This window comes from Cucumis sativus, chromosome 3 (genome assembly GCF_000004075.3).
Source record: "Cucumis sativus cultivar 9930 chromosome 3, Cucumber_9930_V3, whole genome shotgun sequence".
Classification (NCBI taxonomy): Eukaryota; Viridiplantae; Streptophyta; class Magnoliopsida; order Cucurbitales; family Cucurbitaceae; genus Cucumis; species Cucumis sativus.
Window position 1 is genome coordinate 9,279,541 of NC_026657.2, and position 26,971 is coordinate 9,306,511.

At 33.5% G+C, this 26,971-nt stretch overlaps 4 protein-coding genes across 6 annotated transcripts; 1 reads left to right on the forward strand and 3 right to left on the reverse strand.

Annotated features, from left to right (window-relative positions):
- Positions 1–1,945: 1,945 nt before the first annotated feature.
- Positions 1,946–7,895, reverse strand: LOC101207063 (casein kinase 1-like protein 10). Of its 3 annotated transcripts, none has more exons than XM_031881613.1 (15): positions 7,562–7,695; positions 7,123–7,480; positions 6,951–6,991; positions 6,297–6,366; positions 6,033–6,181; positions 5,860–5,955; positions 5,254–5,324; positions 4,684–4,745; positions 4,519–4,582; positions 4,345–4,429; positions 4,020–4,146; positions 3,814–3,887; positions 3,649–3,709; positions 2,763–2,890; positions 1,946–2,610 (listed from the first exon to the last, which is right to left on the reverse strand). In XM_031881613.1, exons 2-15 carry the CDS (start codon positions 7,196–7,198, stop codon positions 2,329–2,331), a joined length of 1,386 nt encoding a protein of 461 aa, XP_031737473.1. In that variant the 5' UTR covers positions 7,199–7,480; positions 7,562–7,695; the 3' UTR covers positions 1,946–2,328. The 3 variants fall into 3 exon arrangements, 2 of the variants coding, with proteins under 2 accessions (XP_031737473.1, XP_004134054.1); XR_004214850.1 differs by lacking the exon at positions 7,562–7,695 and adding an exon at positions 7,726–7,895 and having other exon boundaries at positions 1,975–2,610; positions 3,621–3,709; XM_004134006.3 differs by lacking the exon at positions 7,562–7,695 and adding an exon at positions 7,726–7,890 and having other exon boundaries at positions 1,975–2,610.
- A 4,344-nt stretch (positions 7,896–12,239) lies between these two features.
- Positions 12,240–13,510, reverse strand: LOC101208121 (uncharacterized protein At4g14342). The gene is made up of 3 exons (XM_011652625.2): positions 13,419–13,510; positions 13,207–13,330; positions 12,240–12,661 (listed from the first exon to the last, which is right to left on the reverse strand). Exons 1-3 carry the CDS (start codon positions 13,508–13,510, stop codon positions 12,614–12,616), a joined length of 264 nt encoding a protein of 87 aa, XP_011650927.1. The 3' UTR covers positions 12,240–12,613.
- Positions 13,511–14,862: 1,352 nt separating this feature from the next.
- On the forward strand, positions 14,863–19,034 carry LOC116402409. Its single transcript, XM_031881615.1, has 9 exons — positions 14,863–14,994; positions 15,974–16,047; positions 16,684–16,692; positions 16,780–16,926; positions 17,012–17,323; positions 17,397–17,540; positions 17,624–18,082; positions 18,193–18,288; positions 18,387–19,034. Exons 2-9 carry the CDS (start codon positions 15,982–15,984, stop codon positions 18,930–18,932), a joined length of 1,779 nt encoding a protein of 592 aa, XP_031737475.1. The 5' UTR covers positions 14,863–14,994; positions 15,974–15,981; the 3' UTR covers positions 18,933–19,034.
- A 931-nt stretch (positions 19,035–19,965) lies between these two features.
- LOC116402408 lies at positions 19,966–23,532 on the reverse strand. Its single transcript, XM_031881614.1, has 3 exons — positions 23,264–23,532; positions 20,351–22,810; positions 19,966–20,261 (listed from the first exon to the last, which is right to left on the reverse strand). Exon 2 carries the CDS (start codon positions 22,780–22,782, stop codon positions 20,362–20,364), a length of 2,421 nt encoding a protein of 806 aa, XP_031737474.1. The 5' UTR covers positions 22,783–22,810; positions 23,264–23,532; the 3' UTR covers positions 19,966–20,261; positions 20,351–20,361.
- Between the last annotated feature and the right edge of the window lie 3,439 nt (positions 23,533–26,971).

The following is a 26,971-nucleotide window of genomic DNA, read 5'->3' on the forward strand; positions in this document are numbered from 1 at the left end:
AATATTATTGTAAGATAGGCTACATATATTATTGTAATATATGCTATATTAACTGCTCAAATTCATCCATACCTTGTTATATTTTGGCGTGAAGGTGAGAGATTAAAAAAGTTTTGAGAACTTTGAAATAAAAGAGTTAAAGAGAAGGTGAAAAGTTTAAGTATGATTTATAGAAGTAGGGAAAATGTTATTAAATCAATGGTGCATTTTTAAAAATTCATTCGTACACTGAATTTTCATCTTTCTTACATAAAAAAAAGGTGGTATTATTAATCAAATTCCAAGGGCAATTACTTTGCAATTGCTTAGCTTTTATTTAGTTTTTGAAAATATTAGTAGAAAACATCACAAAATAGATAATAAAACAAAAATTTTTAAGGGAGAATAAATGTTTTTTTATTACTCAACAATTGAATGATAAGAGATTGAGCTAAACAAACAACAATATTTTTGTATATTCATATTAATAGTGTCATAGTGTTCATTTTGAACATAAAATTCATAACTTTATTTTTAATTTTATTACTTTGTACCGATATATACAAGATGAAAAAACCTTTAGAAAGAGAACTTCACTAGTTATGATTAGCAAATAAACCCTACCATCAATGAACTTAAGAAAATACAATGAATAGATCTAAATTTTACTATATGATTCTATGTTAAGGAAGTTTGTATAGTTATGTGAAAACTATAGGAAAGATCTACAAAACAATATTGAATAAGAACAATACAAATACCAATATCTCTTGAGAAAGACCTATAAAGACTAAACAATTATTTTTCTATTGCCCAACACCCAAAAAAACATCATTATGTTAAAAAAAGTATAAAGGAGCTAATAAGAATTTAGGAGCTAATAAAAAAACAATGGTGTATGCTATTCCCAAAATATGAGAAACCCTTCATTAAGAAACATAGCAAACCTATTGATTATATTGTGTTCCAAAAGATCTCTAAATCTCCAATTAAATAGCTATTTATATGTACACCCTTGTCCAAGTCGACTCCTACTTTAGAGTACTGTTTATCTAATAGAACACAACCACTAATTGGATCGTGAGATTGTTGTTACCGTTGATCAATCTAACAACCATAAACTCAAGTTAAAGATTATCAAGATTCTATTTTTTGGTTAGGTGTTACTTTAAGCTTACTATATAAAGATTTGTCACCTTTCTCATATGAATGTTTAAACTCATTATTTGTTTGTATGTATGTTTGCACGGTCATGATTTTATTTGATAGTATTCAGTTTTGCACAGCCATAATTTTATGCATGTATTTGATACTACTTATACATTTTTATATTGGTATAATGTTTGTTTTACTTTAAATATAACATAAACTCTCACTATAATTATATTTTGTTTTCATCCAAAATGTCTCAGGCCATATAAAAGGTTGTTTTAACTCGTATGCTAAGAACTCTTTATTCATGTAGTTGATGTGTAACGCTGGTCACAACTCCTCCAACTCGTTCATTGGTTGTGTCTATCAAATTAATAATATCAGAAGTGCATTATAAAATTTAATGGTGTGTGAAACTGATATTAGCCAACCAGTCGTCACATATACTCTAAACTAAAGAATAAATCAAAACTAAGCACTTGTAAGTTTATATATATATCTATATATATATGAATGGTAGGATGAGGTGTGTTGTATATATCATCACCAAATAAATTTCACTTCATATTCATAGAACAATCATACAAGGACATCTTCCCTTTATTCTCTTTTATCCCGTCCTTTTTTAATATTGGATTATGGCAACATATACACGTGGCCAGTGAAGTAAAATTCCTAACATTCCTCAGCCAGAAAAAAGAAAAAAAGAACTACCAAAACCAATAATTGGAACTTGAAACAATTTGAACAAGCAAACATAACTATTGATCTCTTCCTGGAAAGTAACATTAAAATTGCATACTGCATAAAGATACAAAAGGAATTGGTAAAAATAAATGAATAAGAGGACAGAAAAAAGCATCTTTGAGTTTCAGCAGGGTCCCTTCACCTGAAAAAGATTTTACCTGGAAGGTATATTACAACTGTCTCAAATGTATTAACAAATTCCTAGAACGAAACAGGCACCATTGTAACCAAGAAAATTCATGGAGGTTTCGCTTCCAACCAATGTTTTTTGGAGATTTCATTAAATTTTATAGTGTGGACGAACCGAGCCAACTAATGATCGAGATACACATATACATGTTCAATTGATATAAAATACCATAGAGCTGAGGCATTTTACAGAAGATACATAGGGTGTTGTGTTGACCATTCACACGGTCACTAGTTACCCACATTGATCTGTATCCTTTTTCATTTCCTCTTGCCAGTTCCAATAGACAACAGCTCAAAGCTCCGGAGTGCATCATCACGACCACCTTTTGTGGTTGAAGAACGGGTAAAAGTTGTTGTTTTGGACTCAAAACCAGGTTGAACCCTTTGGCCTGCAGATAGACGACTACTGGCTGACACCAGGCGACTTGATCGGATTTCACTTGGCTCCCCAGAGGAGCTTGGCCGACTGCTTGATAGAACAGGCCTCTTTGAAATGCTTCCATTCCTATAACTACTGCGGCCCCTTTCTGAATCAGGTTGCTGTAAAGGGGAGTGGGAGAGAAAACATGTCATTCTAAGTAAAATAAAAGGAAGCAGCAGAGTTGTATAGGAACCCAAGTTATTAAAAGTAGTAAGCAAAACTCAAGTTTGTTGAGATAATGAAAATTGAAGATTATTGCTTGGAGCAGTACCACATCCTTGGAAGATGGTACATCATCAGATCTGTGTCTGGAATGATCACCATGCAAATGCCCACTGGCGTTCCTTCTTCCGAATGCCTCTGCTCCACCAGGGTATCTATCTCGGATTTCTTGTCCCACTAGATGACATAGGAAATAACATATCAATTTGTTGAGGCTACTATTTCATCAGTTCAACTTTGTAGAATAAATTGTCTAGGAATCTTCTATAACATGAAGAGAGAGTTCTCAGACCCCAAGGTTCCAAAATGTTTCTTCCAACAAAACAAGTATATGTACATATATATATCATGGCAGTTGAAAGAAAATGAATCGTTCCCAAAATGATGTTAGCAGTATCTGGCAGCAATGGATTACATACACCAATTAGCCTCTCTTTTGCTGCCTTTGGGTTTCTTTGTTAGTCTGTTGTGCTGTCTTGCTGTTCTTGTCTCTTAACCAAGTATTTTCATTACTTGATTTTAGTTCTTGGGGTACTTATGCTATATTTATATATAATTAATGATGTTTACATTTTCTTATCCAATAAGATTCAATTTCATAAAAAAAGAATGGAAGGAAACAGCCTAAAGGTCGGGAGTAGAGATCACCCCCACCCAAAAGAACTAATACAAAAAGGCTCTCCAATCAAGGATAACCAAAAATAACGCTGAATTCTCTCTCGCTCTCTCTTTCCCCCATCCTATTGCATAACCAAAGCCACATCCCTTGTATGCATGTAGATCATTAATCAAAAACATATTCTAACTGATCCGAGGAAAATGAAGTTTGACATAAGAAACCGTCTCTCCAAAGCATAGATTAGCTATAGGAGGTAATATACAGCCAATTCAGCAATTTATAGATTACCCTATCCTTCCTGAGTAAAGGAACGGACCTGGATGCTTTTCCCCTCTTTCAGCGGATGGTCCTGGGGTGTGACCTGGTTTTCCACTGGGCTGTAGAGAAGCAACAATCAAAAAGCATATTAGAAGAAACACACTTTTATTTTCCATCATTGGTCAACTATAAACATAAGCATCCAAGCAATTAAAATACAGACTCGTGCTTTTGAACTGGAGCCAATCTGTGGATATTTGAGTATAGTCCAGTCAAATACATAGTCAAATTGATATCCTGCAACAGTGACCAGTGTGATGCCGTTAATTAAACCCCTAGATGCAGCAGTAAAAGGATTTCAATATGTACCGTGTGCGTATCAAGAATTTATTAATACAAGGACAACAAAAATCAACTATTTTAACAAACCTTCACGGATGAAAAGGTCTCGGAATAATCTCTTCAGATATGAATAATCAGGTTTATCTTCAAACCTCAGTGACCGACAATAGTGAAAGTAGGATGTAAATTCTGATGGATATGACTTGCAGAGGACCTATAAACATGCTACCATGTCAAATTGGTCCATAAAAAACTTCAAACAGATTCAATAAAAGTTAACAAGGGACAAACTGGCATATGGCTCAGACTGGATAATATAATCCTTCATCTGTATTCGCCGTTTGTGACTTTGCCACATTTATATTTTTGTAAATGTAAACTTTAGTGTGCTACAGGGAGCTAGTAATAGTACCTCTACCGGAGTAAGCATCTTCTTTTCACTGATCTTATCATATTTTTGCTTTTTAGTCCCTGCCTTCAGTCCTTGCCAAGGAAGGCTATGAAAAATATTTATGAAATCAGGATAAAATCTGATGTGTCAAAGAGATAACAGCAGCAAAACCAAGAATTAGATAATATATGCAACCTTCCCCTAAGAAAATACATCAGCACATAGCCCAGTGATTCTAAATCATCCCTCCTGCTTTGCTCTACAGTCAAATCACAGTTTTATATATAAGGAATCTGACGACAGTAAAAAATAAATAAATAAAAGAAAAAAGAATAGTGGAATGACAAAGATTTTACTCACCAACTCCAAGATGAGTATTGACACTTGCATAGCGAGCAGTTCCGGTGAGATTCTTATTTTCTCTGTCACAGAGAGAGTGAGAGAACTCGCCAAAGTTAATTTAGCAAAATAAGCATGAAGATCAGCTCAAAACTTCACCACAATACATGAGGAAAAGATATATCATAGATGCAAAGTTATATCAAAAGAGAAGCGCTCAGATCCAAGTGAAAAGAGTTCTAAGAAATAAACAAAAGGAAATGGATTCCCAACTCATGAAACACTTGCTTGAACGATCTACTCCATTTATCACTATATTCATTATTGCATTCTATGATAAAAGAGTCGTTAGCATGGAGCAGTTTAATTGTTTGAAAGATAGAATAAGGTTAAATGACAAGCAGTTTAATTCTTTGGAAGATAGAAAAAGGTTATATGACAGCTGCGAATTGATAAACAATTTGAGATATACGCCCATGCCCACCCACTCTAACTGTTCTTAGCTATGCACGTTTAGTGACTGAAAACTGAAGCATAATGACTCATTACAGTAGCTAGGAGTGAAAAGATAGGAAATAGATGATAAGTTACCTGTATGGTATATGCTTGTGTGTCTGAAGATCTCTATACTTCTTTGCAAGACCATAGTCAATGATGTACACCTATTCATGGAAACATAGTGGTTTCATTTAATAAGGTATGAACTAAAGAAATTAACTTTCCAATCAGCAATCCCCTTCCCCCATAAGACTCATGTGACACATTCTTCGCCATAACTTAGAAAAATAAGTTCAGAAACGTATGGAGCCTTTCATGACAACTGAAAACGTAAATTGAGACCGTTTTCTTTCATGCCTATATGAGTAATAGCAACAAAATTCCCTGTGCATTATGCCCTTGAAGCAGAAACTACTAACTTCAGGTGGGATCAAGAACTAGCAACTTCCAGCGACATGAAAATAAACTTCCGTGCCAAAAAAAGGTAAGGTGATATTAAGAAAAGAGATTTTAATTGACATCACCAAGATCATAGAATATTTAAATTCCCACCAATTCTCACAAGTCTTGGCACATTGTTTTGTTGAGTGGACCACAGTTTTCCCTTGGAAATGCATAGCTTCAACATTCGGAACAATAAAGAAAAAGAACTCTAGAGACAGTATTATAAAGTTCAAAATGCTGTTCAATGGATTATACCTGATTAGCCTTTCGCCCCAAACCCATTAGAAAATTGTCCGGCTTTATGTCACGATGAAGGAAACCCCTTGAATGCATATATTCAACTCTGTTTATCTACAGGGGAGAGAGGAAAAATAAGCACAGCATAAAATAATCAGTAGGATACTACTCAAGAGGATTGGAAAACTAACCAACTGATCTGCCAGCATCAAAACTGACTTCAAGGAGAGTTTCCGATTGCAGTAGTTGAACAAATCTTCTAGGCTTGGACCAAGGAGATCAATAACCATGACATTGTAATCACCTTCAACTCCAAACCATTTGAGATGGGGGATACCGGCTGCATTTGTATACATACAATGTATATTAGGAAAAGCACCTACATCCGCTAGATATAATTCTAAGAAAGTACTATTAACATCACTTGGCATAAATCAACTGTAAATAAAACCTACTTCCTCCTTGAAGAAGCATGTATAGTTTTGACTCATAGTGAAGCTGAGGGTGCTTGGTCTTTGCAGATTCCTGAGGAAACCAGAATGTCATAAATGAATCGCCAAAATCTAAACCTTTATCAATGTAGAACGTTAATCAAATGGTGGATACAGTTATCCTTTATCACAACGAACGACTTAACACTCTTGGTTTCATTTAGAGAGAATGCAGGTTTTTAAAGTCTTTTTTTCCCTCTTCTCCACTCTTGGCAATGAAAGGTAAGATAAATATACTTACATGCATACATACATACATACATACATACACCTATATATCTAAAACATCTAAATACAAACGTCAAATAGAGAAGAAATTGAATAAGCAGCCAAAAACAATGTCTTTCATCCAATTCTGGAGACCACAACACCCGGGATGCTAATGTGATTGCTAAAGTTTCCGGCAATCGGCCATATTGCCCAACTTGGCGTTCAGAGAAAAAAAAATTAAGCCAAAAATCAAAATCAAAACTCGGGATGTTAGAGAACGATCTTCGTTAAAGGAAAATTTTCAATTAAATCGTTGTCTAGATCGCGACATCAGCACAAAGGAGAAAAACAGAATCTCCAAATTCCCCAGTAAATAGAAATGGAAAAACAATTGAATGATCAACATACCAGCTTCACAGCCACTTCCTCTCCTGTCTGTACATTTGTACCTGACAAAACCAAAACAAAAACACCATCAATGCCCGTCATGTTCTTCATAAAAGCACGTGGATTACAAAACCAAACGAATAATTAAAAAAGAAACCAAAAAAAAAAAAAAAAAACCACATGAGCTGCATACCCAAATAAAGTTCCCCAAATGATCCGCTACCGATCTTCCTTCCAAGCTTAAACTTCCCACCTATAATATGCTCCATGACCTAATTAACTAATCCACCAAGCTCGCCCTTTATATATCAATCAACTCAAAATTTAGTCCACCATACAAAAAAAAATATGCTTCCTCGTCAGACAATTCCTTTCCCAATACAAGTACAGCGTCGATTCTTAATTCAAAATCATCAAACACTGCGTCTGAATCTCTGATCCACACCTTCCAGGCAGATGATGTTAATGATCGGAAATTCCATTAAAAGGAGAAATCACGCAGAACAAACGACAAACAGCATCCTTAATGAAAAGGTGAGAACACACATTCCCTGTACATAGAAATAGAAGTTTAAAATGTGGGAAAGGAATGAAAACGCATGAAAAAAGGTAGATAAACGAAATGCAATTACATGTGGAGGGGAAAAATGATAAGAACAAGAATGAGATTGGAAATGGGAAAATATTATTATAAGGGGAATGTAAGGGGGGGAAAGAAAAAGAAAAAGAAAAAAAGAGAGAGAGAGAGAGAGAGAGAGAGAGAGAGAGAGAGAGAAAGAAGGTTAAGGAAATATACTGAGATTGAGATCTTCGGATCTGAGTTTTTGGAGAAAGATGAAGTTTGTTGGGGGAATTAGAGGAGAATATTTGGTGGATTTTGACGGAGTGAAGAAAAGGAAGCGAGAAAATGAAGGAAAATGGATGAGAAACAAAAGTTGGATGATTGGGGGAACGGGAACGGGAACGGGAAGACAAAGACGAGGTGAGGTGATATTGTTTTTCTCTTTTTTCTTTTTTTCTTTTTTTCTTTTTTAAATATCTTAATAATTAATTATCATTTTCCTTTTATTATAATTAAAATACGCCCAATCTGGTGTGGATGCACCTATGATTTCACTCCTCCTATCGCTTTAAAAACATGCCACTTGTCCCTTTAATCTTTGCCTAAATCAAAATAAATTACACGCCTGTTGAGAAACATTTTCCTTTTTCCCTTTTTAAACTGTAAGCTTAGATTAATACGGGAAAAAATTATATCAATCATGCAGTTTTAAAAGCTAATTACTAAAATATACCACACTTTTTTAACTAATTATTCAAATATTGTTGTTCTTATTATTATCTTTTTCTCTTTCATTTTCAATCGATTGAATTTTATTTTTAAATAATATCTTTTTTAAATTAAATTTTATTTTATACAACAAATAAATTTTATTTCCTTAACAAAATTAAATCCAATGAAAAATATTATTTGTTTTAAAATAATTGGATTCTTTTTTAAATTTATTGAAACTATACGTTGTATTTTTAAATTGATGAAATTTTGTTCAACATTTTTCTTTCATTTTTAAATTTATATTTACCTTAATTTTTTAATTTAGGTATATTTTAATATTGTAATCCACTTGTTTTATATTAATTGAAGGCTATAGATCTATAATATGTATTTTTGATGGAAAATAGTTAAAAGATGAAACAAATTGTCTGATACAATAATTTAACTATTTTTCTTTAATAAAAAATATGTACTAACTATTTTGTTGATTAAAATTAGTTGTTACAATTTTTTTTTGTTACCAAATTAATTAAAGTATTGGTTATATTTAAACTATGTAATAGAAAAACAAGTTGAAAAGAAAATGGAGTGAGAAAAAAAGGTAATAGATTGCCCTCTTTTTTTTTCTTTATATTTAAATAGGACAAGTCTTTAACACTCGTCTTCTTCTTTTTTTTTTTTTTTAATAAATGTCAAAATCAACAATATTTTAGTAAAAAGTTTCAAAACAGCAATTTTTTATAATAAGTTTTAAAAAATGCATTATTATAGTATTTTATTTACGCGTGTAAATATTCAATTTTTACTTTTCTGAAAAATAATAAAAGAAAGGACCAGTTTTTTTGCTTTATTAAAAAAAATTGTTTTTTTTAACTTAATGAAAAACAATGTACCATTCTTTTCTTTAGAATGAGGTACTTTTATTTACTTAAATAAACGTTCCAAGTGAAGTTATTTTTTATTATATGATAAGGTTTTTTTTTATGGATAATTAGTGAAAAAATATATTCTCGTATGTTTTTGACGTATTATCAATCTACACACTGATATGATTACATAAAAAAAAGTGACATTAGAGTTCATATTTAATAAGATTTATGAGTTTTAAAAAACTAAACAACTTAAATTAGGCAAAATGGGAATAATAATGGAATTAATGAACATTAATTTCTATTAAAACTAATGGATGAGCGTGAAGAAATTGAATATAGTCTAATTGGATGAAATTGGAAGCTTAGGATGAAAAATAATACGATGTAATAATTTTTTGAGAAAATTTTTAAATTTTGAGTACAATCTAAATTTAAATTTATTTTTATTAATTTTTGTCTATAAGGAAAAAAAAAAGAGTCATAGTTGTATTTATTTCTAAACAATAAAAATGCAAAAGTAAGAATGAAGTTGACGTAAATACATTGAATTGATCGCATAACGATATCTCTTTTATTATTAGTATTATATATTAATATTATTAATTTTGTAACCCAAAACAAAAACAAATTATAGCTATAGAAGAAATGGAATGGATACATATAATATATTAATTAACATCGAAAAAATCGTTGAAAATAACAATTTTGTCCTTTTTAAATGTATATAGCAAAGAGTAGTTCAGATGTTGTGTGCTACGTTGTTAGAGAGCACCAATAAATAATTTATAAAGTTGTTGAAAATGAAATAATAATTAATATTGAACAAACATATATAATGATATCAACTGTTGTAATTAAGAAAGGAAAGCTAGGTGTTGGTTGAAAGGAAAGTATATGCTTTTCATGTTTTAAAAGAATCTATGAAAGAATCAACTCACCATCTTAATAAAAATCACTTGGACTTGTGTTTGATAAGTAATTATTAGATAAGAGATCATTACAGTAGTGCAAATAATTCAATTTAAATAATTACCTGATTATCAGGCTATTTTTTTTTTTTTTTAAATGTCTTTGACTTGAATTTTGTTTTAGCTCTTTTAAAAAGATAAGAAAACTTGGAGTGAAAACACTGCATACAATTTTGGTTTTATATGTAATATATATATATTTTATCAATTTCAATGATGGAAAGATTGAAAATATAAAAGGGGATGGAACTTTTTTGTTACACCATGTCAATCGTACACATTCTCAAACTTATTCAAAATTGGTTGTATTTGATGATATAAGTTTGTGAATTCAATTTTTATCACTTGTGGATCTAATATTTACGATAATACGATTATTGTAAGCTTGAGAGACCAATTTTAACACTTGTACAAGTTTATATACCATATTGTTGCTTTTGAAAGCTTGAAGGTGTAATTGGAACAACCACTTATGGCTTTTGCAATCTGTCCCATAAGCTTTGAGATTCAAGGGGAGAAAAGTTACATATGAAGTGATGATGGAGGAGTCAAAGACAGCAAGTGATAGTTAAGGGACCAGAGAGGGGTTGGTCCCTCCCTCACAGCAGAATCCAAAGAAATGGACATCACCTATCAGAACATTTTTGACAAACAAAAAAAAGCGTTCTCAATTTTCACTATAGAATATGAATGTAAGAGAGCAAAAAGCCAGAATGGAATGCTTTTATCAATCATAGAGGAAGATGAAAGTAGAGCTTGCTTTAACCACACAAAATCACTGCCCATTTCAAGGTTTAACTCAAAATTGCAATGTTATGAATCTCTTTCAGGGGGTCTTTCATGACAATAGTTCATATGTTTAAAAAGATATTAAATGATACAATTCCTCATAACCTATAGTGTGAATGTTTTAACATTCAATCACGTAAAAAATGGAAGATAAACATTCCAAGGTTTAAATCAACACTAATGTAGAGTTCATTTACGAAGTACAACACTCAAATTGGATGCTGAAAATGAAGATGAGATCAAAATTCACTATACTAGGTCCGTCTATTTTGTACAAGAACTATGATTGAAATGAAATTCTCCTCCAGTTAAAGGTTTGAAATAAGCTTCGATTTGCGGGGACAATATTATAACTGACTAAAATCTTCACTAGTAAAAAGTTTCAAATATGCTACGATTCACAAAGTTAATATCATGAGTTAAGAATGTCTAATCCATGTCATACATCATCGAGTATAGGTTCATACATTGTCAAAGTTGAGTAGATGCAGTCCTAGGTTACATGATAGCATGTGATCATAATATTGGTCCAACTGTGTATGGGTAGCCATGCCGACAAAATTTGCTCAATTATGTGGTTCAGTCTTGAGTTAATGTTTGTCTGTTGCATGACAAAATTTCATTTTACTATATGTTTCCTCAGTATTTTTTAGGGAATATTCTCAGCCAGTTCGATAATGATAAAAACTAGGATGGATAAACCTGATTTAGCTCAAATTAATTGGTCAAAACTTTGGGTAAAGTGTCAAAATTTGGATTGAACTAGATGCTTTCCAACTTCAAATGAATCTCAAAATAAGTAAACTATTGGGAGCCTACATTGGTCTATTAGCAATTAGCCTAGTGTTATTGCAATGTCCTGATATGAACAAATATGAATAGCTTCAAAGAAATCTGAAAGCGTACCTTTGTCAGACTGATAGCATGTGTGCTTGCATTTTCCAGTACATGAACCGTAGCTTTCGTTAGTGAAGGGACAAATAAAACGTTGAAACCAGTTGGACATTAAATGATGTATCGAATTGGCACAGGCCAATGCTGGACCCACATGTGTCTTGTTGACCCTTCACTTGAATCTGCTTTCCATTTTGTAGATGCACATCAAAGAACCGAGGGGCAAGAGTTTTAGATTAGGAGAGACACCATCTTGCCAAGCTAAAAAGCTTCCTCAAAGTTAAAGTTGGAAGCAGTTGCGTGGGCAAGTGACTTGATGGTCCTCCTCCTCTCTTTCGATACCAAGCTGAACATGGGAATTTTTTCATTATCAAGGACCATATAAACAAGACAACCCACTCGTATTAATTAGCAAGGGACGTATCACATAATTCCATTGTGGTCCTGTTACAAGTAATCTCAGTAGGTATAGATTAATTCCAGAAATTGTGAAACCGACTTAGAACAATAATTAACTGACTGAACCAAATCCAGCATCCATAGCTATCAAATTAAGTTCATGTTCTTGTCGACAAAAAAACAAAAACACTTAATTCAAGGTGAAGCAGAATTATACATCAACAAATGGAAGAGTTCTCCAGACTATGACCGAAATAGATTTTTTACTTGAAATAAAGGATGAGAATGATAGATTACAGTAGAGAGTCCTGTAAATTAATTGGAAACTGATTCTTCATCAGACAGGAGCATTACAAGATAAAATAGTTCGCATTTCCCATTAGTCACTTTGTAGCAGAGTCATCTAACAAAAGAAAAAGTTTTTTGAGCCCACATAACGATCCAGAGTGTTACAACTCTAATTACGACCTCATAACTTCTCAAGTCTCAATCATCTTCCCTTTCTGGAGGAAGGCCGCAAGGTAACAGCATTTTCTGTAAAAGGAACAAAAAATGAAAAAGGATGTTAAGAGTTACCTTTCTTTATCTAATTAAGTTGTAAATGAGATCCAGGAGAAACTATGAGGAAATTTTCCATCGCTTGATAAGAACGAAATCTAGTTACATGATGGGCACAGCCCCACATTTAAAAAGTGGTAGGACCATTTTATTCTAGACACTGCATGTTATGCAGAATGAAATTACTTGAGCTACTTAGCGAGTTAAGATAGAAAAGCCACACTGAAGCTAAAAACCGAAAAATTGAAAGGAACAACTCACCAAACAATCAAAGTTAAAATTACTAGGACATGAAAATAGGAAGCACACTTTATATGGGTGGAGGGCAGGTGAAAGTAAATAATGAACAGGTATAATGAATGTATGCAGAAACCTCAACAATCGTTGGCCTGAAAAAAGTATGAAGAGAATACCCATCTTTAATCGTTTTTCCTTTTGTTCTTTTTCAATTCTCAACTTTTTTTTAACTTGCAAGGGAAAAAGACAAATAAAAACAAAAAAAGTAATGACAATGTATCAACCTGCATAAAATTGTAGTGTTCCCTTCCAATGGATTCATTTTCTGCTATAGCGAAGTAAGCTAGAATGGGGTAGTGTCCAACATATGATGCATAGCTATCGCGTTGAATGTTCACAGCCCATTCACTGTACACACAGAGATGTGAACTGAGGTTTACAAACTACCATGCAAAGCAATAGAAGATGAAAGCTCCAGAGGAATAAGGAAACTAACAATCTATTTAAGTCGGCATGCCCAGTTCCCACATATTTAGCCTGCAGGTGCTCAAGCTGGGAATTGATGTTAAATCTATCGCTGGCCTGCATTGAATATCAGAAACCAATATTAGCGCCCACTTAGGCAACCTCAAGCAAATACAGGAAGCCATGATCGGACTTAGATTTAAACAATGGATTGCTAATTCAGAGGTTATCGCCAGTGTTTTAAAAAACCCACCCAGGTACACGCCTGCGCCCTAGGCGCAAGTCTGGCACCTTGTCTTGAAATGGGGAGGTGCACAAAATAAGGCACACAGCTTACGTTAGGCCCCAAGACCCGAAGTCCTGGCTCTTTTTCATTATTTTGTTAAATAATAACAATAATTAGGGTTTTCCTTCTTTATTAACTTAAAGATCAAAATTAGTCTAAATTCACAATTCTTTGTGTTTAATTTTTTTTATCTTCATATTCCCACTTCAATTATGCTTTGTATATGGAAATTCATCCATTTTTGCTCCTGTGAGCTTAAGTCTCAAAAGACTATTGCACCTTAAGCTTCAAAAAAAAAAAAAAAAAAAAAAACACTGGTTATCACTGCATATGACACTAAAAACCATCCGAATAATCAATAAACTAAGGGCTCAAAACGGTATCCTTTCCTAGGAATCAAAGGATTTTTGAAGGAATGTATGTAATTCCCGTTCTTGGTTGTTCACTTCAAGCAGAGCTGATTTTCACGATTGCATCATAGTAAAAGAATTCGTATTCTTCAAATGGCAACTAAAAATAAACAACCTTAAACGCTAATCATAAACGATAATTACTCAAATTACTCAAATTCCTAGAATTCATCAGCAAAATTCAGAGCAAAGAAAAATCCCCTATCAACTAAATGGAAGAGTCGAATATAAGTAGGAACAAATATATAAATCAGCATGCACGTTCAGAAAAGAAATTACATTGAGTTCTAGGGTTTAGGAATTACTGCTGAAATGAATTAACAAAAAATGGGAATACATGAGTAGATGACACATAAAACAGGAGATTTATGAACAAAAAGCGCACCTGCATGTTCGAATTGGGGAAGAAGCGATGGGAGCAGAAAAATGGCGCGACCCAATTCTTAAATTCACTACGGAACGAGCAAAGGTCACATATGATAGGGGAATTGACAAAAATAGGCCAAAAATGGGGTAGAAATAGAGTTTTAGGATTGATTGTAGAAAAGTTGAGATTTAGGATAAATTGGAGGTGAAATGACGAAAATACCCTCTTTTATTTTCCTTCCTCTTTTCTTCTTTTTCCTTTTCTTCAACCCGAAGACAGAAGGCCGTTCAAAAGAAAAACGTAAACTCGCATTTGAACTCTCCCGCGTCTGCAGTTACCCTCTTCAACTCTCTCCCGCCTCCGGTGAACGTTTTTCTCTTCCGTCCATTTCTTCTCCACTTCCATCCATTTCTTCTTCACGACTCTCCGCTATATTTTCCGATTTCAACTTGTTCACCGAACGTCTCCATTTCTTCTGCACGGGTCTCCATTTCGACTTCATCTCCGGCGGACGCTTCTCCACTTCCATCCATTTCGATTTCAGGTTTGTTTTCACCGGACCTCTCCATTTCTTATCCACTCCTCTACATTGGCAGTGCCGTATCCATCATCTTTGAAGTCAAGTGAGTAATAAAATCTCAGTTTTTTTTTTAGAGTTAGTCTGTTGTAGCTTATTTATTATTACAGTATTCCATCTTGTTTGTTTAAGTTGTCTGTTAAGATGTGAGTTTTTTGTTTTTGGCACATTTTGGAGAAGAAATGCATGTCATATGCACACAGACATAGAGAACCGTGGGAGCCATTCTGTTTTTAGGAAGAAAAACCATTTCCTTTGCAATGTACTGTAATAATAGAAAAACCATACCTTGGAGTTTAGAACTTGAATTCGAACATATATTTGGTATCCCATATAAACTCTGCAAAGTTACCAGTACAATAGATATGTGCTAAACATGCATTCTAAATATTGTATTCTAAAGACATTATCATAAGCTGCATTGTTGAAAGACCATTTCCTTTGCCTTGAAGTTTTCCATCATCTCTCACCTATCAGCACCTATCTCTCACCTTCCAAAATTTTGAGTAGAAGTCCCAATATAAGAGTGTTAACTTCCTAAACCGTTTAGAATGCATGTTTAGCTAGTCTACTAGGTGTTAAGGCTATAGGGTTAGCAATTGTATTAGACTTAGCAACTTTGCCTTGAAGTTTTCCATCATCTCTCACCTATCAGCACCTATCTCTCACCTTCCAAAATTTTGAGTAGAAGTCCCAATATAAGAGTGTAAACTTCCTAAACGGTTTAGAATGCATGTTTAGCTAGTCTACTAGGTGTTAAGGCTATAGGGTTAGCAATTCTATTAGACTTAGCAACTTTGCCTTGAAGTTTTTCATCATCTCTCACCTATCAGCACCTATCTCTCACCTTCCAAAATTTTGAGTAGAAGTCCCAAGATGCTAGTGCATCCATGTTAAGTAAGTCTCTTATGCAATTATATTTAATTAGTTTTTTTTTTTTATGCAGGTCTCAGTATGGCTTCGACATCAACTAACGGTCCCATGTACAAGATTGACCCTGCTCATCATTTTCAGTCTATAGTAAGTAGTTTAGCACATTTAGAAAACAGTACACGTACAATAAAGGCTAAATTGAAACCGGATCAATTAACCTTATTTAGAAATACAAAGTTCGGCCACTTTTTGGATCTGAATATAATCTTTAATGGGCCGCTCATCCACTACTTATTGTTAAGAGAGGTGGAAGATGAAAGGGTTGATCACATAAGTTTCAAGATAGGAGAAGTCGTGTGCAGTTTTGGAAGGAGAGAATTTAATATGATGACGGGTCTATGGAGTTCTCAACCAGAGCCTATTGATTTGGTTGGGAATAGTAGGTTGTTGGAGAAGTTCTTCGAACAAAAAAAGTGTATTTATATAAGTGACTTAGAGGACACATTTGTGGAATACGAGGGGGATGACGATGACGATGACATAGTTAAATTAGCTCTAGTTTACTTTATAGAGATGTCATTGTTAGGAAAAGATAGGCGGACGAAAGTGGACCGAACTTTATTTAGGATTGCAGATGATTGGACCACATTTAACAATTACGATTGGGGAGGGTTGGTTTTTGGACGTACACTTTCTGCCTTAAAACGAGCCTTGGACATGCAACATGCGAAGGGAAAGAATAAATCAACTAAGACAAAATATACTGTCATGGGATTTCCGCAGGCGTTACAGGTATGTTACTTTACTTCCTATGCACATATTTATATATACATATATCTTGGGACACTTGCTAAACTTGTTTTGTTGAACATGGAATAGGTTTGGGCATATGAGTCTATACCAACCATCACTGAATGTGGTGTACATAAAGTAAGCAACGATGCAATACCACGAATGCTGAGGTGGGTGTGCGAACTATCGCCGAAGTCTCATGTCCTACAGAGGCAGGTGTTTGACTCACCAATGGTAAGTATCAACAAACAGTAACTTACCGAATGCATGACTTTGTTCCTTTATGTTTTGACTAACTAACTACATTTCCACTTTGTAGTTCTTAATTAACGTGGTAATTGAGATGATGCCTGAAGAGGAGGAGCATCTAAGAATGTCTTCAGGGGAACTTGTTGAGAAAACTCATCCATATAACACCGTTTCTGAGAAGAATGGTGATTCAAAACGACCAGGAGAAGCTAGTAATGATGACAATGACTGCAAAAAGAGTAAGAAAAAGAAGAAGTGGAAGTCTAAGATGAAAGAAGTTGTTCGAAAACTCAAATATCGAGTAGCGGTTCTCGAGAATGAACGTGAAAGCCTAAAATCAATGCTGTCGACTATATTGAAACACCTTGAAGTTCAAAAAAAGGTTAGGAATCAAAGTTTGTTTAACATTTTCAAAGTTTGTTTAACGTTACCAATACATTTTGACATTTCCAAAGGGTGAAGAAGGAGACTGCACGGGAGTTGAAGGTCATGATGCCCAGACCGAAGATGTTGACACACCCGGTACACCTTCTTGGTTGAGGATGCCCAAGGAGGATGACACAAGTGATGGGGTGAAACATGTTGAACGTCAAAAGCAGGTTAGGAATCAAAGTTCTGTAGTGGGGTGAAAATCATCCTTACTAATGCTTTATCCTTAGTAATGCATTTTGACCTTCCATAGGGTGTCGAAGCAAACCGCACGGAGGATGACACAATGGATGAGTTGGATAAGAAGGTTCATATTCATTCGGAGGAGCCAGTAGACGTCGTTGACGATTTGAACGAGGAAATTGGAGTAAAAAGTCTTACTTATTTTGATTCAGACGTCATGGAAATAGAACCATTATCCACTGAACGACCACATGTTCGGCCCGCACGTAGCAAGCGTGCAAGTGTATACTTGTCAACCCCCTTCACAGCTTTAGATAAACGGACTACAAAATCAATCACCACCACCTCTCAGTCTCAACCATCCGTCTATGATCCTATGCACAAAATACCTGACGCCCATTTAGATCGACTCAGAGCTTGGATCACAGACAAGCGTACGAAAGATGAGGTGCGTGAAACTTTTCACGGGAAAAAATCGAAGGAGTTTTTCAGAGACTTGTTCATGTGTCGTCGGTGGTTGGCGGATGAGGTTAGAACTTTTCTCATTATTTCTTATTTACAGTTTTAGAGCACTTAGTACCTTCAAGAAGTTGGTTTGATCGCATAACCGAATTAAATGCTTTATTTTGTTTCTATTAGCATTTGGATGCACTGTTTCTTCTCATTCGCTTCAACATTAAGACAGCCATGATACCTACTGCTCAAAACTTCACAACTGTAGACACACTATTCATGGTTTGTACTCGCAACCATACTTTATGTACTGAGTTTGCTTTTGATATTTGTCTTATTGTCTCATTGTATACATGCATGTGTGTTTTTTTTCCTTCCAGCGACTATTAGTTGCGAAGTGGCCTGAATACCAAGAATGTATTAAAGAGAATCGACCATTTCACTGGAAGGAGGAGTATCGGTTGGTTGACTATGTTGTCGGATCAAAACAAGACTGTCAAGATCCTTGGGTGAATGTTGATTACATTTACTCTCCATTCAATATCCATGGCAATCATTGGATTCTATTATGCTTGGACTTGGTACGTTGTCAAGTTAAGGTATGGGATTCGCTTCCGTCGCTGACGAGTGCCGAAGATATGAGAAGCATATTAGAGCCAATTCAAGAGATGGTGCCAAATTTGCTCGATGCTACTGGATTCTTTGTTAGGAGAGGCGGATCATCAACACACAAGGAACCTTGGCCACTTGTCATTGTCGACTCCATTCCACTTCAACGCAACAATAGTGATTGTGGTGTATTTACAATTAAGTATTTCGAATATGAAGCTTCTGGTTTAGATGTAGCTACATTATGTCAAGAAAACATGTCATATTTTAGAAAACAATTGGCATTTCAATTATGGACCAACAATCCCATGTATTGACTTTCAGTTTCAACTTTTGAAGGAATTGTATATGTTCCAAACTATGTACATAAATAGTTTTATATAATGGAATGAAGACCATTTTTGTTTTTTGGTATGCAATTTTTATTTCATTATCTTGGAAAATTGTAAAGTGTGCAGAACTTTTATATAATGTACAACAATGCAGGTGAAAAATTGTAAAGTGTGCAGAACTTTTATATAGACATTCTTGATGTGTTACCGGTGGTGGAGCAGAGGTTTATGGTGGCTGCGGAACTGATTTATATATAGCCTCACGTAGCAGGTTTTCATTATAAAAACATCTTATGTACGAACAATTGATCCTCATTACCAATAGCAGCATTTTGATCTGTGTCTTGTTCTGTACCTTTGCTGTTAACCAGCCGGCTTTATACATTACTTAAAATTAGCTCAGTCTTGCTACTACCTGAACTTTCAGAGTCAACTCATTACTACTGCATTGAGATTACTATGCTTGAGATTACTATGCTTGAAGAGGTGGTTCATATGCTTGAAGATTTGAATCATTACTACTGCAGTAGCAAAAGGAGAGCAGTTATTGAGTTCTAAAGCACACAATATTATTTACTTCTCATGGATTGTTCAAACATTATTCTTTGCAGCTTTGGAGTTGTTCTAATGGAAGTACCAACATAAAAGAAGCCCATTTTCTAAGACAACTGCCAGGAAAACAACAGGAAAGCAGAATGAGATATCTAAAAGGTAATCTGAAAGAGATGGTAGATCCCAGCATATCAAAGTGGAGAACGCAGTCAAAGTGGTAAGGATCGCACTTCGCTGCACGACTAAGATTCCATCTACAAGGCCCTTCATGCAAATGGTGGTTCATATGCTTGAAGAGGCTGAACCTTGTAAAAACTAAAAGTAGCAAAAGCTTTGCATTTATTACTACTGCACACTTTAAGTAATCAGCAAGAGGCTTCAAATGCAGCAAGGGCTGAACCTTTAAGTAATCAGCAAGGGCTGAACCTTGTAAAAACTAACAGAGGCTGAACCTTGAAGATGAATGTAAAAACTAAAAGTAATCAGCAAGATTTGCATCATTAATACTGCAGTAGCAAAAGGAGAGCATTTATTGAGTTCTAAAGCACACAATATTGTCATAATAGGATTTCAAGTCTTTCTCAAAAAGCTTGAAATGCCAAAGGAGTAAATATTCTATAAACAGTTCACTGTAGGATAAAAAAAAAAGAGAAGGAAAGTCTTGAAGTTGCAGAAGAAAAGTCTTCAACTTAGAATTGTCAGTGAGATGACTTTAGTGATCTTGCAAACAACACAGGACACAATTTTATAAGCATCTTCCACCTGCATTAAAAAAATGAACCTTTTTTACATCGTGATCATGCAAACAACGCAAGCACAAACCAAGCAAGTATAAAACTATTACTACGTACCAAGACGGGTACTAATCTTGTATGCTCGACTTCTGGATGTATGAAATTGGATTGGTACACGTTAATCTATTGTGGCCTGTTTCTTTACATCGACCACATTTATGCAATTTTGGTGCTTCACCGACACTTGGAATCCTCTTTTTCTTCGGTCGACCAACTCTTTTGACTACTTTCGGAGGTAAGACAGTCATATGTACATATTCTTCGGTTGTCTTCCATTCCGACTGATTCCCAACTGGGTAGACGGCCTCCGAATATGCTGCCAACAAACATTCATTAGTGTAATAGTTAGCACATAAGCTATAAACATTTATATTGCGATCCCGTGCAACAGCAATGGCATGTGCGCATGGTAGTTGCTCAGCTTGAAACTCCTTACAAGTGCACTCTTGAGTATGAAGATTTATGACCTCCTCTTTATCTAAATCTTTAACATGGAATTGGTAACAATCAATTGGGTTGACTTTCATTGTCAAAGCTCGTTCTTGTTTCTTTTGTAGAACTAACTCTGCCCATTTAGTCAATGTAGACGTCACTTTAATGCCTTCTTCTCGACGCTCCCAAAACCAACGTTGTAGCAAAGCTCGAACATGTTCAAGGAATGAAGCAATAGGCAAATCTCTAGGTTCTTTCAGTATAGAATTCATGGACTCTGCTATATTTGTTGTCATCATATTATATCGTCTTCCTGGACAGTGAAAACGAGACCAACGTGTTATTCCAACATCGTTTAAATATTTTCCTGAATCATTAGGAAATGCAAGAATACTTCTCCACGCTTCTGAGAACGTTGATTCACGGTATGTTCTAGATGCATTGTAAAACAAAGTAGCTATAGTGTCATTCTTGTATTTATCATTCAAATTTTGAGTCAAGTGTTGGACACAAAGTCCATGGAATGCGGAGGGAAAAACCGATGCAATACACTTAGAAAAACATGTTTTTCGATCTGTCACGAAGCCTAGATTAGGCACCTCTCCTATTGCACCTTTCAATTTCTCTAAGAACCACTGTATTGAAGCATCTGTTTCTCTGTCCACCACTCCAAAGGCAAGAGGATAAATTTGATTGTTACCATCCAAGCAAACAGCAACTATCAACTGACCCCGATATTTGTTCTTAAGGAATGTTCCATCCATGACTATAACCGGTCTAATGCAGTTTAAGAATCCTCGAACACATGGACCAACAGCCATAAAAAGATATTTGAAGAAACGATTATCTTCAAGTTCCATGTGAAATATTGTACCTACATTTGCAAGTTTGAGAGCTTCACCATATCTAAGCAATAGATTATATGACTCTTCAGGACACCCGCGCACTCGTTCATACGCATTTTCTCTAGCGCGCCATGCTTTTTCATAACTCATATTTATGCCATAGTCTTGCCTCATGTCTTCTATGATATCACGCGGTTTGTATAGACGACCGACTCCCTTGAACTTTGACTTTATTAATTCTCCAACAACCCAAGATTTTGCTTGCCTATGGTCACGATTCAAAACGTCAAGAGAACACGAATGAACTTTGACATACTTTTTAATCTTAAATATATTTGAATCCTTCAATCTCATCGCTCGCAGTCTCCAACCACACTTGTTGTCAATGCATCTAACAAAGAGAACCTCTTTTGTAGACTTTTTTACTACAAACTGAAAATTTTTTTTCATTGCCAAGACACTTAATCTCATTGACAAATCTTTTTTGGAAAAAAATATTTGTCCTACATCAAACTCCTCACTTGTAGAGCTTTCTTCGGACCAATCATTCATGTCTGTCTTCAACTTTTGGCTAGAAGAGCTGTAACGAACTTTAGATTTTCCTTTGCAATCTTTTGTAGGACCATCTCTATGTTGTGGGATGTCAAATGATTCACTATTCATCTCTACTGGCTCCCATGTAAAAGTCTCATCTTTCGAATCATATGACTCATATGATTCCCATATAGCCGAAGTGGTCCCTATCACGTTATCACACAAGCCAACTTCAACTTCACGAACATGGACTTCATTCTCATTTAATGTATCCATTACAATTGGAGGATGAGGGTTTAAGTTATGAGCTTGGTTGCTGCCAGATACTGAATTGTAATCTTTGCTTAACACTTTTTTGCTTTGATTACTTTTAGGCTCAAATGAGACGTATAAAGGGACCTTTAATGGATTTTCACTAAGAAGATAAAACTTCAAATCACGGTCATTGCTTAACTCAAATGTAGGAGCTTCGTGTTCCACTTTTATCTCATATATGCATCTTATCATTACGTCGAACTTTGAAGGGTCAACTTCTGCAAGGTCATATAATTCTGCCTGTAAATCTTTATGTGTTATTTCTTTACTGACAACGATGCCTTTTAACATGCCTCCTTCGTATTTTCTTCGCCTCTCATCCCACATACCACCGTAACGCACTAACATGGGAATATGTGACATCCTTAAACCACCTTATACTTTTCAATTGCTGCAAAAAATGATTTGAAGTTAGCATTTGACATATCACATAAACAAAGTTTATTAAAAAACAGTAGGTAAATACTAAATAAAACGTGCATAGTCACACCCTACATGTTTACGATCTTGACAGCTACAAAATGTTTAGGATATTGCGAGATACAAAAAACAATAGCTAAAAGTCACCCTAAATCAATTCATTTCAGATTAAACATTTCAATTTAAGAACCTGCAAGATGTCTGCGAGATGTTTGCGAGATGTCTACCAGATGTTTGCGAGATAAAATAATAATAATGATAAATTGCTAACATCATTTGAAACATCTATAAAGCAACCTTAAATCAACCCTAAATCAACTTGAAACAATAAAAAATAATATTTGATTTATACATTTAAGATGCAAAAATATATATACATATAACACAACACAATTCAGATTCGGATTTAAAAATTAAAACAAACCACAATGCGTGAGATGTTCGCCGGAGTAGATGATGAACGACACCGGAGTAAAGCGGAAAGTTGACAAACTTTTGAGAGAGGAGAAGAATCGCAAATGAGTTTTTCTTTTTTCTTTTTCCTTTACATAATCTATGAGAAGGAGGAGAAATGCTTCTTTTTTCTTTACGTAATCTATGAGACTGCAAGAGAAGGATTCTTCTTTTTTTTTCCCTTTACGTAATCTATGAGGAGAGGAGAAGAAGGCTGCGTTCGCAATTCTGTTTTTTTTCTTCACGTGAATGACATTGAAGAGAGAGAGAGAGGGGTTGGAAAAGAAGAGAAGAGCAAATGTGAATTAAAATTAAAAGAGGGTATTTTCGTCATTTCACCTCCAATTTATCCTAAATCTCAACTTTTCTACAATCAATCCTAAAACTCTATTTATACCCCATTTTTGGCCTATTTTTGTCAATTTCCCCATATGATACCGCAAAATTCTACGTTTTCTTATTTAACCGTATTAAATATTAAGGTATATAATAAATGGTACTTCTTTAATCCAAAAATAATAAATAGATAGATAATATTATCTTTTTCACCTTTCTAAAATATGTTTGAAATCAAATCTTTTCAAATGCATTAAAAAAGAGTCATATATGATATATGTAATTATACGTAATGGAGTAGTAAAACTTTTCTAATGGCAAAAACTTCGTTACAAAATTTCTTAGACTTCATTAACCCGTAATAGTTTAGAATTAAATGGAAAATTTGTTACTTATTCAGCTGTAGGGAATTGAAGAGGAAATAAAGTAAGAAACCCATAGGTAAAATTAATACCATTTTACTTTAGAAAAACTAGAGGAGAAAAAAAGTTTGGAGACCCTAATAATAAATAAATTAAAAGAATTATCTATTGCTTTTTCAACTAATCATCTTTCTTTCCGTTTTTTCTTAACGGTGTTACTCGATCCATTGGTAAATTGGGCCTAAAGATGGGCCCAATGGCGAAACATTGGTCGAGATGTGACAACATTCCATCTCGTTCTGGGCCCAACAAAGATCCAAGCAAAAAAAAAAAGATACTTATAAGTTTAGCCGATTTAAAATAATTAAATATAGATTAAATATAGAGCAACATTAAAAAAAATAAAAAATATAGCCTAATTTCTCAAATTCTATCCATATAGAAGTTTATTACTATGATTTATCAATGAGTCTATCAATAATAAATATTGTTTTATTTACAATTTTTTAAAAATGTTTTTATATAACTCATTATTATTTTTAAGATGTGATCAATTATAATGCAAAAAAAGAAAAAAAAAAACTAAGTTTGTTTATTGAAAAAGTGAAAACCTATTTGACTATCGTTTCCTCCGAAAACTTTTTTGGCTAACTATCCTTTGTTTATACTATAAATATATATTTATAAATATTAGTAAACCGCATGCCAATATCAATAAATATCGTTTTATTTTTAAAAATATCATGCGATGTATTATTTGATGAAAAAATCATTAAAATAAACTCTGTATTTATATTAATTTTAGCATTTTGAATACAAACTCTAATAAATAATCATTTTATATTTGTTTTCTCATAAACTTTTTAGGTTTTTATATTTTTGGGAGACGTGCAAGAATTCAAATACTCTTTTTTCTTTTATAGTTTTCAAATTTTTTATTTGTTTTTTAAAATAGATTGGTAGAAAATTGAAAATGCCAAAAAGAAAATTTATGGATGGAAGTAGGGTAAAAAAACTAAAAACTAAAAACAAAAGACTAAATTGGATCTAAGGACCAAAAAAATCCAAAATATATAAAATAAAGTCATGTACCAAAATGTCTTCTAAATTATTGTGTGTCTGTATATATATAACTGATACATGACGTAATGGGTCTACTATATGTGATTTTTAAGCATACTAAATGCTGAAAATATGCCATAAATTTCTTTACTTTAGGTCAAAATCTAAGGGTGGCCAAACTCATTGTTTGTCTATCAACTTTCACAATATTATGTAATTAAGAGACAAATTAAAATACAATCACAAGTCCAAACATTAGAAGAGGAATAATGATAATCACAATTGCAGATTTTGATATAATCACAATCAAATATATATATATGACAAAATGTTCAAATGCAACAAAAGCTCAAGTTCCAATAATATACTTTGTTCAAGGTTCTTGATCAGCATATTTTTCTCTTTGCTTAAGGTATCTTGAGAAAATGAAATAAGAAAAATGGTTGCCCTTTTTTCATGGACTTGGGTAAAATTTTCACTTGTTTCTTTGCTTCATTATATTGAATGTGCACGTTAGAATTAAAATATATTTACATTGTATGTATCTCTATAACATTATTATTCCTGTTGGTTTGTTGTAAAAAATGTGTATAGCAACTTTTAGTAAACTCACGTTCTTAACAAAAAATTATACTTGTAAAAGATAAACTTACGAGTTATAAACCTAATCAAACGTCTTCTATATTGTTGCTTAAATTAGAAATAAGTTTTATTTATTCGTTAGGTTAAAAAGTGATAGATAGATTCAAATGCATCTTTTAAGACATTATACAAAAATATAATGAAGTAAAAGACATGATTATTTTGATATTTGGCATACATATCCAATGCATATCTCCACACTCAACATACACATATTCTTTAGTCGCTAAACAATTATAGATTCATCTTTTTAAAATTATTTCTTTATAAACACACATAATGATTATTTTGATATCGCCACATATCCAATACATGTTCTTTTTCTTTGCAAAATTCCATTTGGATTCTTCATCGTAACTAATTTAAGTGTATTACGATTTTATTTTATTGATATCAATTAAATTTTCACCAACATATCAAAAATTTTGCATATTATAAATCAGTTGAACATAAACCTAATTATTTTTTAATATAAGCAGCATTGTTGATGAAGAGGTAGAATATTTTATTTAATTTATTAATTTAAATAAATTTTAATATATAACCAAGGTTTCAATATTTCAACCAACAAATTTATTTGAAAGTTTATATATCTTGTATGTCCATAAAAGTAGTGAAAACTAAAATCTTAGGTAAATAAGTTGAAGAAGGGTTTGTTGAATATGTAATATGAATAGAGTTGTGGAAAAGATGAATAGAGTTGGATTATATCACTCGCAAGTTTTTTCCCAAGAAATTTGCAGCTGCAACACTAAATTTGATGATGTTCAAGTTTCAATTCAATGGCCTTTTCACAACATTCATAACTCAAATTAGTAAGACACACCAGAAAATTTCCACTTGTGTACAACATAATTCATAGACATGATTGTGTGTGTGGTTGATACCACTTGATTTTTGTGCAACCAAAATTCGACAAAATTGACTCAAGTTCCCAAACCTCTCCCAACCTTTTCAATTTTGCTCCCAAACAATTTAGAAATATGAAATAATCCAATTTTCATAAAATCTTCTCTTACAATATTTTAAATACATACTAATTATATATATATCTTTTGAAAAAAGAAAAAAAAAACTTTAAATATTATATGTAAATTATTTGAGAAATTCCATAATCAGCGAGCCCTATAAATTCTTCTTGATTTTAATTGATTGCTAATTTTGCTGGTTTACTTTTATCTTTTCACAAAACCTGATAAATTTCCTTTAAAATTTAAACTCATTACCATAAATGTATTGGTGGGTTCGACCAATTTTAACTTTTATTCCTTTCCTCT

What these genes read in the sequence shown, in the direction of transcription:
- LOC101207063 (XM_031881613.1), bottom strand. Translation starts at nt 7,198, where the DNA reads ATGGAGCATATTATAGGTGGGAAGTTTAAGCTTGGAAGGAAGATCGGT. An exon ending in ATGTATTTTCTTAGGGGAAG is followed by an intron (nt 4,430 to 4,518) that starts GTTGCATATATT and finishes TATTTTTCATAG; the next exon opens with CCTTCCTTGGCAAGGACTGA. An exon ending in GCTCCAGTTCAAAAGCACGA is followed by an intron (nt 3,710 to 3,813) that starts GTCTGTATTTTA and finishes GCTTCTCTACAG; the next exon opens with CCCAGTGGAAAACCAGGTCA.
- LOC101208121 (XM_011652625.2), bottom strand. Translation starts at nt 13,510, where the DNA reads ATGCAGGCCAGCGATAGATTTAACATCAATTCCCAGCTTGAGCACCTG. An exon ending in CATGCCGACTTAAATAGATT is followed by an intron (nt 13,331 to 13,418) that starts GTTAGTTTCCTT and finishes CTGTGTGTACAG; the next exon opens with TGAATGGGCTGTGAACATTC. An exon ending in AACACTACAATTTTATGCAG is followed by an intron (nt 12,662 to 13,206) that starts GTTGATACATTG and finishes TTCCTTTTACAG; the next exon opens with AAAATGCTGTTACCTTGCGG.
- LOC116402409 (XM_031881615.1), top strand. Translation starts at nt 15,982, where the DNA reads ATGGCTTCGACATCAACTAACGGTCCCATGTACAAGATTGACCCTGCT. An exon ending in AGGTGTTTGACTCACCAATG is followed by an intron (nt 16,927 to 17,011) that starts GTAAGTATCAAC and finishes TCCACTTTGTAG; the next exon opens with TTCTTAATTAACGTGGTAAT. An exon ending in ACCTTGAAGTTCAAAAAAAG is followed by an intron (nt 17,324 to 17,396) that starts GTTAGGAATCAA and finishes ACATTTCCAAAG; the next exon opens with GGTGAAGAAGGAGACTGCAC.
- LOC116402408 (XM_031881614.1), bottom strand. Translation starts at nt 22,782, where the DNA reads ATGTCACATATTCCCATGTTAGTGCGTTACGGTGGTATGTGGGATGAG.